This window comes from Heliconius melpomene, chromosome 3, assembly GCF_056956725.1.
Source record: "Heliconius melpomene rosina isolate 202511_hmr_F chromosome 3, ASM5695672v1, whole genome shotgun sequence".
NCBI lineage: Eukaryota > Metazoa > Arthropoda > Insecta > Lepidoptera > Nymphalidae > Heliconius > Heliconius melpomene.
Genome location: NC_140391.1, coordinates 584,320 through 599,084, shown reverse-complemented (window position 1 = coordinate 599,084; position 14,765 = coordinate 584,320). Strand labels below are relative to the sequence as shown.

The following is a 14,765-nucleotide window of genomic DNA, read 5'->3' as shown; positions in this document are numbered from 1 at the left end:
TTTAAACTACTATTATTTATATTTTGGTTATATACATATTGTTGTAAAATTTATGCATATTTTCAATTTTTTTCTAAGTATATGAATGAAATGTTAACTAGATAGTTGTGGATAGGAACCCATTCGTGGGGTCGATTACATTGAAATTATTTTCATTTGCCCCCTCTGGTCATACAAAAGCTCGGAGTTAAGTTCCGTCATACATATTTATATCAGGTACATATAAAGATACAAAGAAAACAAAAAGATATTAATAAATTCTTTAATAATACCAATGCATTCTCGACGCTGACAGAGTACCGAACAATACAATCCTGTTTCACAATAAATATAATATCATAAATATTTACAATTTATTTAAAAGGCGTTTCACTAGAGATTCTAAATTATCTAATTTGCCGCTTCAGCGATCCTGGAAACAGAGAAAAACAATATAATTCATAAAAATCCAATACTACACTATGTGTCTTGCATATTTATTTACTAGCGACCCTATTGCGGCTTCGCCCGCTTTTACTACTGGATTATTCATATAATGTATGTTTGCAAATCACTTAAGATAATGTGAAAATTAATTAAACCCTAATGCAACCCGTACCCGTTTTCGTAGTTTCAATAAGGATTTTCCAATTGTTTTACACAGCAAGGATTTTTTAGTAGGTACCGTAATTTTATATCTGTGATACTAATCTTTTCAAGTAATTATTAAAATATATTTAAATTACTATTTTTAGATAGTTAAATGACATTAAATAATACATTCAACTCGAATTATCCAATACGTGCAAACGCATCTAAATCTTCGTTGCTATAAAGGCAGCCGGGTTTTTTTTTTCGAGCTTGTGGTTAATGCTGAAGAGGGTATTCTATCCCTGATGAAAAGCAAGCACTACGAGGCTGCTTGTGACGAAAATTAAATAGACTGCATCGGCCGGGAATTGAACCCGGGCTGCCCGCGTGGCAGGCGAGCATTCTACCACTGAACCACCGATGCGTGTAAGGCAGGCGGGGCGGCGGACTCGCTTGTATAAGCATATCGTCGCGAGGCGCGTTTCGCAGCAAGGATTTTTTGATATTGTAACAACTGCTAAAGTACTTATTAAAATGAAAAACAGAAAAGACAGTTTTGGTCTACATTAAATGGCCAACGTAACTAATATACTTATTTATATGCTGAGAGTAAGGGATAAGTGAAACTTGCCTCGATACAGTTGATGTGTGAACGGCGTGATGTGTCAATAATTAAATGCGTTTTTCTCTAAAACTATTCGCAATTTCGAAATAGTTTAAAAAGCAAATTTTATCTTCGTTTAACGTAGAAATTTAATAAAGTATTTTAAAGGATAAGGATTAATACCATTATGGAGAAATATCCCTCACAATAAAAAATATATTGAAATTACTATTTTTAGACAGAAATATGATCACTACGCGTTATTCTTAAAAGATACGAATATGCCATCGCGGACTTTTTTGTAGATCTTATTAAGAGGAACAATACTCCTGTACATTTTTTTCATGTAGTATTCACCATTAAAGCAGCGCATGCGCCAAAGTGTCTCAGCGGGTAGGACTTTATACACATTTATCGTATTTATGTTAATTTACATAAAAATGTACAAATAATAAACTATATATAAACCTTCCCTGAGAAATACTCGACCTAATAGTGAAAACCGCATCCAAATCCGTTGGGTGGTTTAGAAGAAGAAGAGTTAGAAAGTTCAGACAGACACAAAAAGCGACTTTGTTTTATAAGATATAGGATAATTTATTTTATGTTGTATTGCACGTTATATCCCGCATATAGTATGGTAGCTATTCATACCCTTCCCCCCAATTTTCAAGATATTAGCGGCGGCGGCGTTTTGTCTTGTTACAGTTTCATTTCCGAAATAATTGATTCCCCTGTGCGGGAATCGATCGCACATTTGCCTCATAGGCACGCCAGCCAGCGTTCGTGTGGAATATTTAAACAATATTTTATTTAATTTACGCTTATTCTTAGTACATGGTAGTAGGTATTATAAGTATTTTTAAGTACATATAGTACATCTTATAAAATAAGTCAATTTTTTTTCTCTATATGAATGTAAGGATATAGTGACATTACACTTCTCATATCTCTGTCTCACTCACTCGTTGCCGAGAGCGACCACACATATCTCTATCTCGCTCGCACTCCGAGCGCCACAAGTCAGCACGCGTAGGGCAGGGGACGCGCTCCTCTCTCTCTCCCGCTCGCTCACCTGTTGCCGAGCACAGCGGCGGCGGCGGCCACGACGTCGGGCGGGCGGGGCAGCGCGAGCGCCTCGAGGGAGCGCGCGTAGGGCATGGGCACGTCGGCACCGGTGACGCGCCAGGCGGGCGCGTCCAGCTCGAAGAATGACGGGGACTCCATCACGCGGGCGCATATCTCCGCTCCTATGCCTGTTGGGTGATATTTGTTGGTTAGTTATGTTTGCCTGGTACTTTTTGTTGTGAAACATGTAAAGTTGCGGTAAAACCAACAGCAGACGTGGTGATCGTGACAAACGGCGCCACATGCAATTACTATCGGCGAATTGTCACCGTAATTTCGTCGAAGGCAACTATTTATTACAGAAGGCACTGATTGGAAGAATTGAGTTGAACAAGTAGATTTCTTTGGTATTTATTAAATGTCATTAAGTTGACATAAAAAACGCGACAGGTTGTGGGTTCAATTCCCATTTGAGGAAATTAAATATTTTCATTTCCTCACTTTGGTAATGAGCATTGAGTTCCATCACACAATGCACAATGCTTTCGGAATTCAGCGGAAAGTGAGGAACGAGTACCCCCCATATCTCCATCCCGCTCACTCACCCGACTGAGGCCAGCCCTGCTCCACGGTGATCAGGTGGTGTGTCTTCGCAATGGAGCGCGCGATAGTGTCGAAGTCCAATGGACGGAGGGTCCGCAGGTTGATTACTTCGCATTCAATACCTGAAATATATAAGGGATATAAATTATTATTTTAGAACAAGTGTTATTAACATATATCTGCGGCTGTGCAAGTGTGGTTAAATACATTGAATCAATTAACGTAATATACGATACATGGAATAACATGATAAAAGGAATTCAAAAACATTTCCAGTACTTCTTCAGATTATCGCGATTAACCTAAGAGATACTTTCCAGCTTCCAGCTATATTTGTATACAAGTTTAAGGAAATAGAGAATTAAAATACTATTTAAGGAAAAAACTATTTTTTATTTTTCCACTATGATAAGATTAAGAATGCCTCGAATTGGAATATCACTGCTTACTATGATATGCAAGGAAAAGTGGTAAAGCTAGACAGAAAGAATATAGAAGAAGAATAAAGAAAGAACGATTGTTATATACAATCGTTATTTTCTCACCTTTTCCCGCAAGTTCGTTGGCAGCTTGAAGCGCCGTGTCAGTCGCCTTTCCAGCACATACTAAAGTTATGTGTTTACCTTCTCTTTCTATTTTAGCTTTTCCTGAAATATACAAATTACGTATTATAAAGAAATATTCTCTAAATTTAGAAGGCTAGTCACGTCGTAGGGGCACAAGCGTGTGACTGTGACTGTGACTCGCGGAAATTAAATATTTAGTATTTTCATTTCTTCGCTCTGGTGTCGAAGTAAAATGCGGCGGTGAGTTCCGCCATTCAACACGCAATGCTGATTCGGTGGAAAATCAACAGTGCGAAAGTCTTCATGCGAGATACAGTGTGAAGCAAAAATAAGATATTGTTAGCTATATTTCTATATGCGAGCGGTATTGATATCCATCACTACTATTGTTAAGCATATAAAGCGCTCAGTCGTGTACAACCTAATTTGCAAGTTGGTCGTCGTTCAGGAAGGTGGTTGAATTGGTTGGCGTCGATACTGTAAGTTTGTTCTATTTTATTATACTAGTCATGTCATTTTATGTTTGATAGGTAGTGATGGATAAATTGTTAGTAATTTTGTATTTCTAATAGATTAAAGTGAACGAAATGGAGAATCGAGCATTTTGACAGTAGGTTCCATGTACCCTGCTGTGTGCGAGATACGTCGTGAAGCTGATTAAAATGAATTATTGTTGTTATTTATTATAACAGTATATTATTATTGTTTTGAATTATATTAATCTTGGACCATCTTATATTGTTTTACTTTTTATATCAACTACTTATGATTTCTAATAATATTATATAGAATCTTACCAATAGGTAATACAAAGTCAGGGGAAAGAGCTTCATCAGACATCGGGAATGGTATACCATAGAGGATTTCATCTTCCAAGAACACAACTGGATCGTCATCACGGATGGCCGCTTTAAGGAGACCTGGAATTATTTTTTTGCAAACATTATAAACAATGTTTTATGAATATATTGGATATCACACTTTCAAACTTATTTTAACTTATTTTTCAATTCCTAGCTTTGGCTGTAAAAGCTTATAGCATTGAGTTCCATCACTTAACAAGCATCACAAAAATTGGTTCTGTTAGTGGAGAATGTAATGTCTAACTACTAGATTTTTAGATATACTATTTTCCATTAAGGGATTATCTAATATACAATAATCTTTTTATTTTTTATTCTATGCTCACAAATTGTTAAGAAATCAAGATTTTAATAGAAAAGTAAAGAAAATCCGAAATTGATAATGTATAATTGACAATTTATGTAATATGTGGCAAAAGTATGTAACTATAATATCCCAAAAATACATAGTAGTAATTTATGGGATATTATCAAACTATATTATAGTGTGAGAGTGATCTTATGATTTAGTTTAAATTTCACAAAGATCAATATATAGAGTGAGAAAGTAGTCCTTTTTGTTAAGCTTGACCCCATAACTCCTTTACTTTAAATCCATAATATTATTTTTATTGTGACTATTTCGGATAACAAAAGCAATACAATCACGATAAAAACAAATCACTAGAAGCCAGTACAATTTACCTATACTTATCTTGGCTAGATTATTAAAACAAACAATATCAAAATTACAAACATCTCACCCTTAGCATCTTCAGCTGAATACGGCATAATAACCTTTAAGCCGGGACAATGGCTGTACCAGGCTCCGAAGCACTGCGAGTGTTGTGCCGCCACGCCCGCTGCCGCACCGTTGGGGCCACGAAACACTATGGGTACGGGCACTGTACCCGCTGACATGTAGAAAGTCTTTGCTGCTGAATTTATTATCTGCAGAATTAAGTGTTAATATTTTTGTAGATTCACAATCTATCCCTCATATAGCATGTAGGACAGGGGGTACCTAATGTTATTCATACATGTATTTACACATCCACACATGTGATTGCATATCCACATATGTGACTACACATACACACTTGTGTCATACACACATATAAGTATGCTCTTAAGTTCATCAGTGTTTCTCACCTGTTTAAGATCAAAATTTATAATGATTTAAAATGTTTTAAACCTTTTTACAATTATATTCTTTATTTAAATAACTTTTCTACTTTCCCCATGATTTACACATATTAGATATTAATTCCAAAATGAAAATGTCATTAACTTCTCGAGAATTGGAACTCAACATACCTGATCAATGGCTTGCATAGAGAAGTTAAAAGTCATGAATTCACATATAGGCCTCAGTCCCGCGAACGCAGCTCCCACAGCTATACCGGCAAAACCTATTTCTGTGATGGGCGTGTCTATTACTCGTCTGTCTCCATATTTCTTCCAGAGACCCCTGGAATTAAGATTTTACATTATTAGTTTTAATATTTTTTTAAAGCCCTTGTTAATCTTTCTTACATAGACCATAATAAATAATTGATTAGAACCAATTCTTCGAACTTCTTCTTTGAACAAATTCTTCAACTTTAAAATATTTGTTTAGATTAACGTTAATCATAACTATCCTTGGCCAGTGTAGATTTATGTCCAAGCAATATAGCTAAATAACAACAATGGTCATAGTTCAAAACCAACTATCAATGTTAAAAATAATCTGTATAAAAAGGAAAATGCCTTATAATACTAATATAAATTGGGGCCGTTAGGGCATTATGTGAATGTATATGCATTAGTTGTGGATATATATTAACTATTAATATCTAGAGAAATTAATTATTTTCATTTTTTTGCTTTAGCAAAAAGACAAAGCATAGTGTTAAGTTCTGCTACCTGGTTCTGTTCTGCCCACATGCAATGTCTAGGAGTGGGTACCAGGCAATTGGTGGAGAATGGAGTGTCTTAATACTAGGTTGCCTATGCCTACTCTACTATGCGTGTAATAAAGCCGAGCAAAGTACTGCAATTAATTCCACCACTCATCATACCTTGTGCAAGCCTGCCCCCTGTGCCTATATGTGTGTTAAGCTAAATCCGAAAAAAGGGTGGTATTTAAACTATTCAATGAGATATTCATATCAACTCAACATATTATTTTTTAAACATTCAATAAAAAGCTTTTTTCTTATTTAAATTTGTGTTAAGTACATCTTGATATGAAGCACTTTTACTACATCAATGAATTAAACAAACAATCTTATCATTCAAGAAACGAACAATCTTATCTGAGATAATAAGACTAAATCATAGAAATATATTTACAGATTCATCTCTTCAAAATTAATTTACATAATATAAAAATATTATAACATCCATTCTTATAACTAAAAGAAAAAAACAGTATAACTTAATAAATAAAATAACTAAAAATTGTATTTTTGAAAAATGTAGCTGAATGAGACCCTCTTAACTTGAGAACTGTCAACATATTTGTGTTATATAACACTTAATTAGCTAAACCTTTTTACTGTAAATATTTTTAAAATAGCCTTGCCTGAAAATAGTTAGCATTTCAATAAAACAATTATAAGATTTAAACTCCATTTAAAATTGGGTACAGGTTAAAATAACTAACCTGGTAATTTTATAAGCACCGTCATATTGAGCTACTTCTTCACCCAAAACGAATACTTTCTCATTCCTCTCCATTTCTTCATCAATAGCTTGGTTTAAAGCATCCCTTACTGTCACAGGCTTTGAAGCCAACACTTTAGAAGTAGAAAAAGATCTTTGAGATATACGGGAGAGGAGACCAAATAGACCCGGTGATGATTTTAACGCCATTTTCACAATAACACTGTTTAATTACACTTATAAACTAATTTTAATGCACTTGGTGGGTTATGTTATAAGATTTGAGTGTAATTAATGATTATTTATGTGAGAAATGATGTTAAAATCACTTATCGGTGCGACAGAGGATGAATGGAGGTCGCAATCGACAGATGTGAAGTTCGTGCACGTCAAATGGTGACGTTTATGATGTGTCGTTCAAAAATGACATTTAGATAATGTAACATATTATTATATTGAAAAAGTTAAATAAAAAAGAAATAATAAATATTGTTATAAATTATCATATTACTTTATTATATACAAACGTACGTAATAGTCTTGTTTTAATTTTATTTTTTAGCTTTAGCAGTAGCCTGTATAAAGCAGGCAGAAGGAACCCATCTATATAAAAAAATGATTTTCACGATTGTTACAAATTTTAAATAAAACTATGTAACCGGATTAATCTCGTAAACGTACGAGATTAATCTGGTTAATATATATATGTTTTTTAAATAGTTTCTTATTATTTTTTAAAATTATTTAATAATTTATAAACTTATAGACGATATGTGTTTTTATGTTGTTTTTTATAGATTAACGTTTCATGGGCATTCAAGTTCGGTAACATTTGAAATTTGTGCTAAAAATATATTTGTAATAAAGAAAATTAAATTTCGCTATTTTTACTTCTAGTCTATGTTAAAGAACAGCTTTACAAACTACACACGTGGAAGAAACTACTGAGTATTCCGGTAAATCAATCACCAAGTCCATCGTTTCGCAGGATGAGGAGCTTAGTGCAACACCTAAGACTAGTGGTGTAGGTCTAAGGGACGCCTTTAGAAATGTGCATTATCACACGTTGTCCGTGTTTACTAAATATCAAAACAAAAATAAATTATGACGACGACAGCTGTGGCGCAGTGAAACAGGCATGCAAAGCCACAGGATGTGGGTTCGATTCTAACTTGAGAAAATGAAATATTTATTTTAATTTCACTCAATTTCTCTCTGCCTACCCTGCTATGTGCGGGATGCAGCGTGAAGTTTATCTAAATAATAAAAGAAAGCTATATGAAAAATTGTCATCACAAAATATTTTATTCAATTCCACCCAAAAAACTCTTCACAATCGAATTGAAATCAGCTGAATACCGGCCATGCACCCTTTACAGGCCTCTCGTCCTTGACCCACATAATATATAAGACGAGCCATTTTATTAGGCCCGCAAAATTAAACAAGCAACGTTTATTTTACATCCCCGAGGTAACGTCGGGGAAAAATACAATGTTTGAATATATCTCATGTCGGGTAATTGCTTAAATGAATTTTGACTGTTTTTATGGTTCGTTGAATTATGTTATGAGTTTAAGCTAAAGTTTGTTATTACGTTTTAAAATAAACATTATAAGCACATAACATATTTTTCCTTATATTATTAATTTTTTATTTATTTTTAGTACTAATTAACTTAGATCTAACGTATGGAACGATGTTTAGTTGCTTTATATTGTAAGTAGGCAGACCGCCTAGTGTTGAAATATTTGTTCTCCACTCTCCGCCCAATGTCTTTGAAACCTCATCGGAACGGTGAAATGGTAATAATTTTAATATAACCCATATCATGAGTGGGGAATATAACCCATAATTATTATACTTACGCATAGATACTTATATTAGCAATGATATATCTTTACATTAATATCTAACGTTATTCGACTACACAGAAGGAAATTGCGACACCATACGAGCGGGTTGATGTGATGACTGATGCGCTGTTTCTAGTATAGGAGGCGGTAGCTGTCACATAAAGATTTAGCATTTTGCAACTACATTTTGTGGCCACCGTGGCGCAGGGGCACAAGCGTGTGACTGTAACGCGACGATTGTGAATTCCATTTCCACCGGGGAGAATGAAACATTTAATATATTTATTTCTTCGCTCTGAAGTTCCGCCATTCAACACGCATTGCTTAATAATTCGGCTTAAACTTAAAATCAAGTGTAATAACATTACTTAGTTCTCTAGTTCTCCCAGTCTAGTGTTATGTCTGTTTTATCTTAAATCTAGTCTCATAGGTAGTTAGGGATTTATTACTAGAATGAGGACAGTCCTATAGGACACTTCTCTACACTGCCTCCATCGCGTTTGGCTAATGGATGTTTATTTTTAATTTAATTGTAGCCTCCTGGGCTATTTCGATTTGTATGAGTGGTGATAAATCAACGTGCAGTGTTAACGACCTCGTCCTTACGAAAACCTAATATTACAAATATTTTTACCCGTCGTTTAATACAAAATCGTTGTTTGCTTGTGAAATATAGATTTTGCTTTATTAATTTTTCGATATTGTCATGCATTTTTCATGTTTTTTTCTCTGAAGAGAATGTTTCTTGTATATGCCAGTTTTTTGTAGCTTCACGCTGTATAATACAGTAGGCCGAGAAAGTGTGTATTATGTGGCGGAACTCCTCTCTGCGCTTCTGTCTTGTTGCCAGAGCGAGGAAATGAACATATTACATTCTCTCAAGTGAGAATTGAACGGCATCTCGTACTACGATATACATACTATATATTTTTAATAATTACATATAAATATAATAGCTCCGTGGTAGTATAAGCTACCATGAAGCTTTCGTTAATCTCAATACCCAGACTTATAATGTATCAAATAGAATTAAATCAAATTGTTTCTTTGACGGAACTCAAATTATATTATAAACACTTTGCACATCGCTCAGTGAGAACCCTATTTAGAATTAGAGACCACTTCGGTTTTATCCTCCATAATCTGTTGCAGACTGTCTATGTGTAGCAGCACGTTGACATTTCTCGTTATCTGACTGCAGAAGTAGGGTTAATTTTAATGAAATATTGGGCTTGTTTTCTTTTTAATCTTATGCAGTCGGCTTTTTAATCTTATGCTTTTGATCAGCTTCACGCTCTATCCCGCACACATCAGGATAGACGGAGTGTTAAGACTCTTCGTTCCGTTCGCACTTTCTGCCGAATTCTGGGAGCATTGCCTGTTGAGTGGAGTAATTGCGGAAAATGTACGGTGAAGCTAGCTAGTAGGTAATAATAAACAGTAATTATCACACAACCATTAATTTATCCCAGTTTCGATCTGAGCGTAGTAAAGGTTGTTACGTTAAACGAATAGATCTATTAACGAGTACCCCGCAAGTCACGATCACAGCCACGGTGTTTTACGCAACCCGCACTTTGCTCTTGTGAAAGTGGAAAATTGTTTTTTTGTTAATCGAAGCTATTGTGTTGCGCAGTTAAATATTTTTCTTAAGATTGATTATAGGTTACAGATTGGGGCTGTCGAGGCGCAGTTTCATAGGGTTTCAATGTACATACGACGTTTGCTGTTCCCCCACAGTTTTGAAGGCATTACGTGTTCAGTTGCGTGATGACCCAGTGCGAAGAAATGAAAATAATTAAAATATAATGATTTTCCCAACCGATCGAGTCCACAACTATCGCTTTCACGGTGCTGTATGACGGCTCCATGACCATGACACATTTGTTCCATTTTCTATACAGATTTTTAACTGGGTATAATACTATAAAATGTTACAGTAATATAAATTTAAGTATTTTTTTAAAAACTTATAAAAATGTTAGTCACAAAAATATTAATTACTCAAAGGAGTTTGAAATCAAGAATTTTCATTCTTAAATTATGCGCAGTAAGTTCAGTTTTATTCAGTACAAATAAACTAAGGTTTATTTCTTTTGATCATAATGTTTCTACTGGTTGATTTACTCACTGCCTGCTGACGTCTAATTTGGATTCTCATATTTACATTTACATAATAGAGGCCCTCGTGACATAAACGACGGTTGTGGGTTCGATTTAGTGAATTAATTTGTTCGTGTTTAACATTTTAAAAAAAATATTCCACGCTTAGGAAAAAACAAAAATAATTAAGAAAGCGTATAATAATTTGAACGTATCGGAATTTGAACCCGCGCCTCATGGAAGTAGTGCCTCGTTCTGGCAACGAGATAAAGTGTGGCGTTGAGTCCTGCCATTCGACAATATCTCGATAGAGTGAACAGAGTGTCATATACCTAGTTTCCCTCTTCCTACTTTGCTTTATGTGGTATATTTCTATCTTTTTATAAAATCCGTCCGTCTGTTACTTTAAAATGTAATATTCTCACTTATATTACTTTATTATTTACAAGTTCAACGAATGATCTCGTAAACACTGCGGATATATAAGTGCGTAGTATAGTATGTAAAGAAATGTCATTGACACGACGACAAAATTTTTGATGCGCGTTTCCTCCTCAATAAATTACTCTTTCATTGTAAATGTTTCTAATGATAAAAAGATTTTTATTTTTAAGCAGTTACACGCACCGAAGGGTAGGCAGAAGGGGAAGGGGGGTAGACTTCGGGGTTGTAGGTTTGTTATTAATTTTCTCATGTGGGAATCGAATCTACAACTATAGTACGTACACTCGAACTCAGTATGGTTTACATTTTTTATCTTTGTTCTGTATTCTACACATAGCAAAGTAGGCAAAGGGTACTTGGGAACCTAGTGTTGAGACACGTTCACACTGCCGTACTCCACTTTCCGAAATCTGGAGGTATTGCGTGTTGAGTGGAGGAACTTACGCCGTGCTTTGTCTCGTTATCAGGGCGATGAAAATTATTAGATATTTCATTTCCTCGATTGGGAATCGAACTCATAACTTGCTACGATTGGGCTCATTCTCCGTATTCCCCACAAAACATTGACAAAAGAATATATTGAAATAAAGCGTTTTGTTAGTGAGTGTACGTATGAAAATGTATAATAGAGCCTACCACGACAGTGCACTGACCTGTGTTTACAAATACATTGTATTGAATTTTTAACTTTGATCTTTATAAACTTCACACAAGGAGATCAAATATATTTTTATGCTTATTATTTTAACATTAAATTGGTACTCATGTATATTAAATAAGACGAAACACCTTTTTAACCGAGAGATATGTATATTATCATTTATAATGTAATCTAATAACGTGGTATGTTCTATACGCATCGCTCACTTCAAAGATATATAATCTGTAAATTATATTTACTTACATAGATGCTGTTGTGGCGCGGAGCCGCGCTGGTAATGAGGCAAAATACGGCGTTGAGTTACGCCAATTAATACGCAATGCCTCAAGAAATCGGCGGAACGTGGGGAATGGAAGTGTCTTAACGGGAACGATGTGTCTTATCACTAAATTTTTAGGTTCAATGACTATCCTGTTATGTGCGACATGCAGCGTAAAGTTACAAAAGAAAAAATATTTGTTGTAGTCGCACCTTTAAGTGCGATGGTTGTGGGTTCGATCCTCCCTTAAATGAGTGAAGACTTACTTACTAACTTAATACTGTTAAAATCAAATCTCTTTCGTTGGCATAAGACTATCGTTATGACACTCCATTTTCTTTAAGACACTTCCGCCCCCTAATTGTCGCTGAATTCTGTAGTTAAACGTCTGCGTGTTAAGTGGCGGTACTCAACACCGCAAAATCGATGATATGTGTGCATAAACAAATAAAACCTTGATTTTATCGATGCCTTATATAAATAACACGTATATGTAATGCGACCTTAAATGTATTTTATTGCATCCTTGGTTCTAGGACGAAATCGGGGTAGTTTCACTTATTAGAATAACATTATCGTTCAACTATAAACTTTATTACTAAGGAAATAAGAGTTAATAGTATAGAGCGTAGGTCATTTAGTACACTAATCAAGACATCAGCAAGGCCGAGAAACCTTTTTGTCCTTAATATAAAACTAGCTAATATATTAACTCCTATCGATTGATTTCCATATGAAAGTTGTTTGTTTATTTGGGAGACAATATAGCGGTTGTGGATTCAAATTTAATTTGATGGGATGTTTTTTTTTATAGATATTCTCGTTACCTTGTGACATAGGTCTTGTTATTTCCGTATAAATGCGCCTTTAAAATGAGGCGAAAAATATGGATCGGAGGTTAGATTAGGTTCTCTTTGCTTACTTTATGCAGTATGCGGGATGGAGGGAGAACCAAAAATATATATTATTAAAGATAGATAATACAATGCTTATTAAAAAAAAAACAGTTATTCAACGATTAAAATACATTTATTATTTTTAAAAAGGCTTAGCCAGTCTTTTTCTCATATTTTGAATTCACTTTTTTTTAAAATCAGTTCTTAATAAGCTCCGTGGGGTTTCACCAGTACACACAAAAAGATTTTAAAATAGGCGTGGGTAACGGGAAATGGGCATCATAAAGTATTAATGTAGCAAAGCGGGGGGGTTCTACTGTTAATCTATTTAAAATGACCGCCTAATAAAAATCTTAAAATGGTTGACCTTTTATGTAACACTTTTATTATTCTTTACATTGTTGAATTACTGTCGAATGACAGGCTTAACAACTATTTCATATTAATTTAAAAAAAACACTATATATATATCTGTTCATGAATTCTTATATATATATATATATATATATATATATATATATATATATATATAAGAATTCATGAACAGAAACAAAGTTAGAAATTTAAATAATTATATTTTTACCCGTGAACTATTGCTTATTTTTAGTTTCTTAGATATAGCACAGATAGATAAGAGAATAGATATAGAAGATATATTCTTAGATATAGATAGATCCAAATTTCCGAGACATATATGTTGAGTAGCAGATCTGAACGCCGCACTGTTTTGCTACCAAAGCGAGGAAATTAAAATATTTCCTTGTACCACGTGGGAATCCAACCCACAAAGTAGTTTTTTTATCTATTATAAAATGTAGGAATGGATTCGAATCCTCCTACAATCACTTTCTTCTTAGAAATTTCAATATTTTATTTCATATATATACCATATCCCACGTATAACCTTGTATAATTGTTATTAAGTTTCGAAACTCATTTCAATCGTAGCTGCACTGGGAAAGCAATTTGCCTGTTATTGGAGTATTTTCATTTGACGAGTGTTCCGCTACTTACAAAGTAAGTGTGTTGTTTTCCGCGAATTGAAACGTCATTTTGTGTTGATTATTATATCTTTTGCTTTATGCCTTTTGTGATTAAAATTATTCTGCGTTATATTATGCAGAGTAAATAATTCGTAAACTATATTATTTATAACAGAATTCAATTTAATTTAATTACCTTATGTTCATTTTTGAGGCTGACATAGCGCAGGGGACGACGTACGTCTACGACTGTAACGCGACGGTTTTGGGTTTGTTTTCCATTCGGGGCAACGAATTACCATTTATTAATTGGCGTTGAGTTCCACCACTCAACATGCAATGCCTCAAAAATTGGCTGAAAAAAGGGACATGAGCACTTAGCACCAGGTCCCCCAGGGTTGGTTACCCTACCAACTGCGAGATATAGCTTGAAGTAAATTGCAAGCATTTCGGAACTCGGCACCGTACTATGTTTTACTAAACTGAAATGACCAAAGTATTTTAATAAATATTCTTCGTGAAAAAAAAAATAACACAACTTGCGATAAAGAGGATTGTACACATTTTTATGAAATATGATTTTTATTCACAAATTATTGATTTTTTTTTCTAAACAATCGCTGCAATGGATACGTGAATGCCGCACGCATACCAGTAACACGC

General features: G+C 34.4%; 1 protein-coding gene across 1 annotated transcript; it reads right to left on the bottom strand.

Annotated features, from left to right (window-relative positions):
- Positions 1-248: 248 nt before the first annotated feature.
- Positions 249-7,260, bottom strand: Pdhb (Pyruvate dehydrogenase E1 beta subunit). Its single transcript, XM_085207562.1, has 8 exons — positions 6,904-7,260; positions 5,571-5,724; positions 5,018-5,204; positions 4,209-4,331; positions 3,391-3,492; positions 2,848-2,967; positions 2,250-2,430; positions 249-412 (listed from the first exon to the last, which is right to left on the bottom strand). The coding sequence occupies exons 1-8, from the start codon at positions 7,110-7,112 to the stop codon at positions 391-393; spliced, it is 1,098 nt and encodes a 365-aa protein (XP_085063688.1). The 5' UTR covers positions 7,113-7,260; the 3' UTR covers positions 249-390.
- Positions 7,261-14,765: the final 7,505 nt, after the last annotated feature.

Excerpts from the sequence above, each read along its gene's own strand:
- Pdhb (XM_085207562.1), bottom strand. The coding sequence starts at position 7,112 with ATGGCGTTAAAATCATCACCGGGTCTATTTGGTCTCCTCTCCCGTATA. Across the intron at positions 5,205-5,570 it reads CTATGCAAGCCATTGATCAG|ATAATAAATTCAGCAGCAAA; the intron begins GTATGTTGAGTT and ends TTAATTCTGCAG. Across the intron at positions 4,332-5,017 it reads TTCAGCTGAAGATGCTAAGG|GTCTCCTTAAAGCGGCCATC; the intron begins GTGAGATGTTTG and ends AAATAATTCCAG.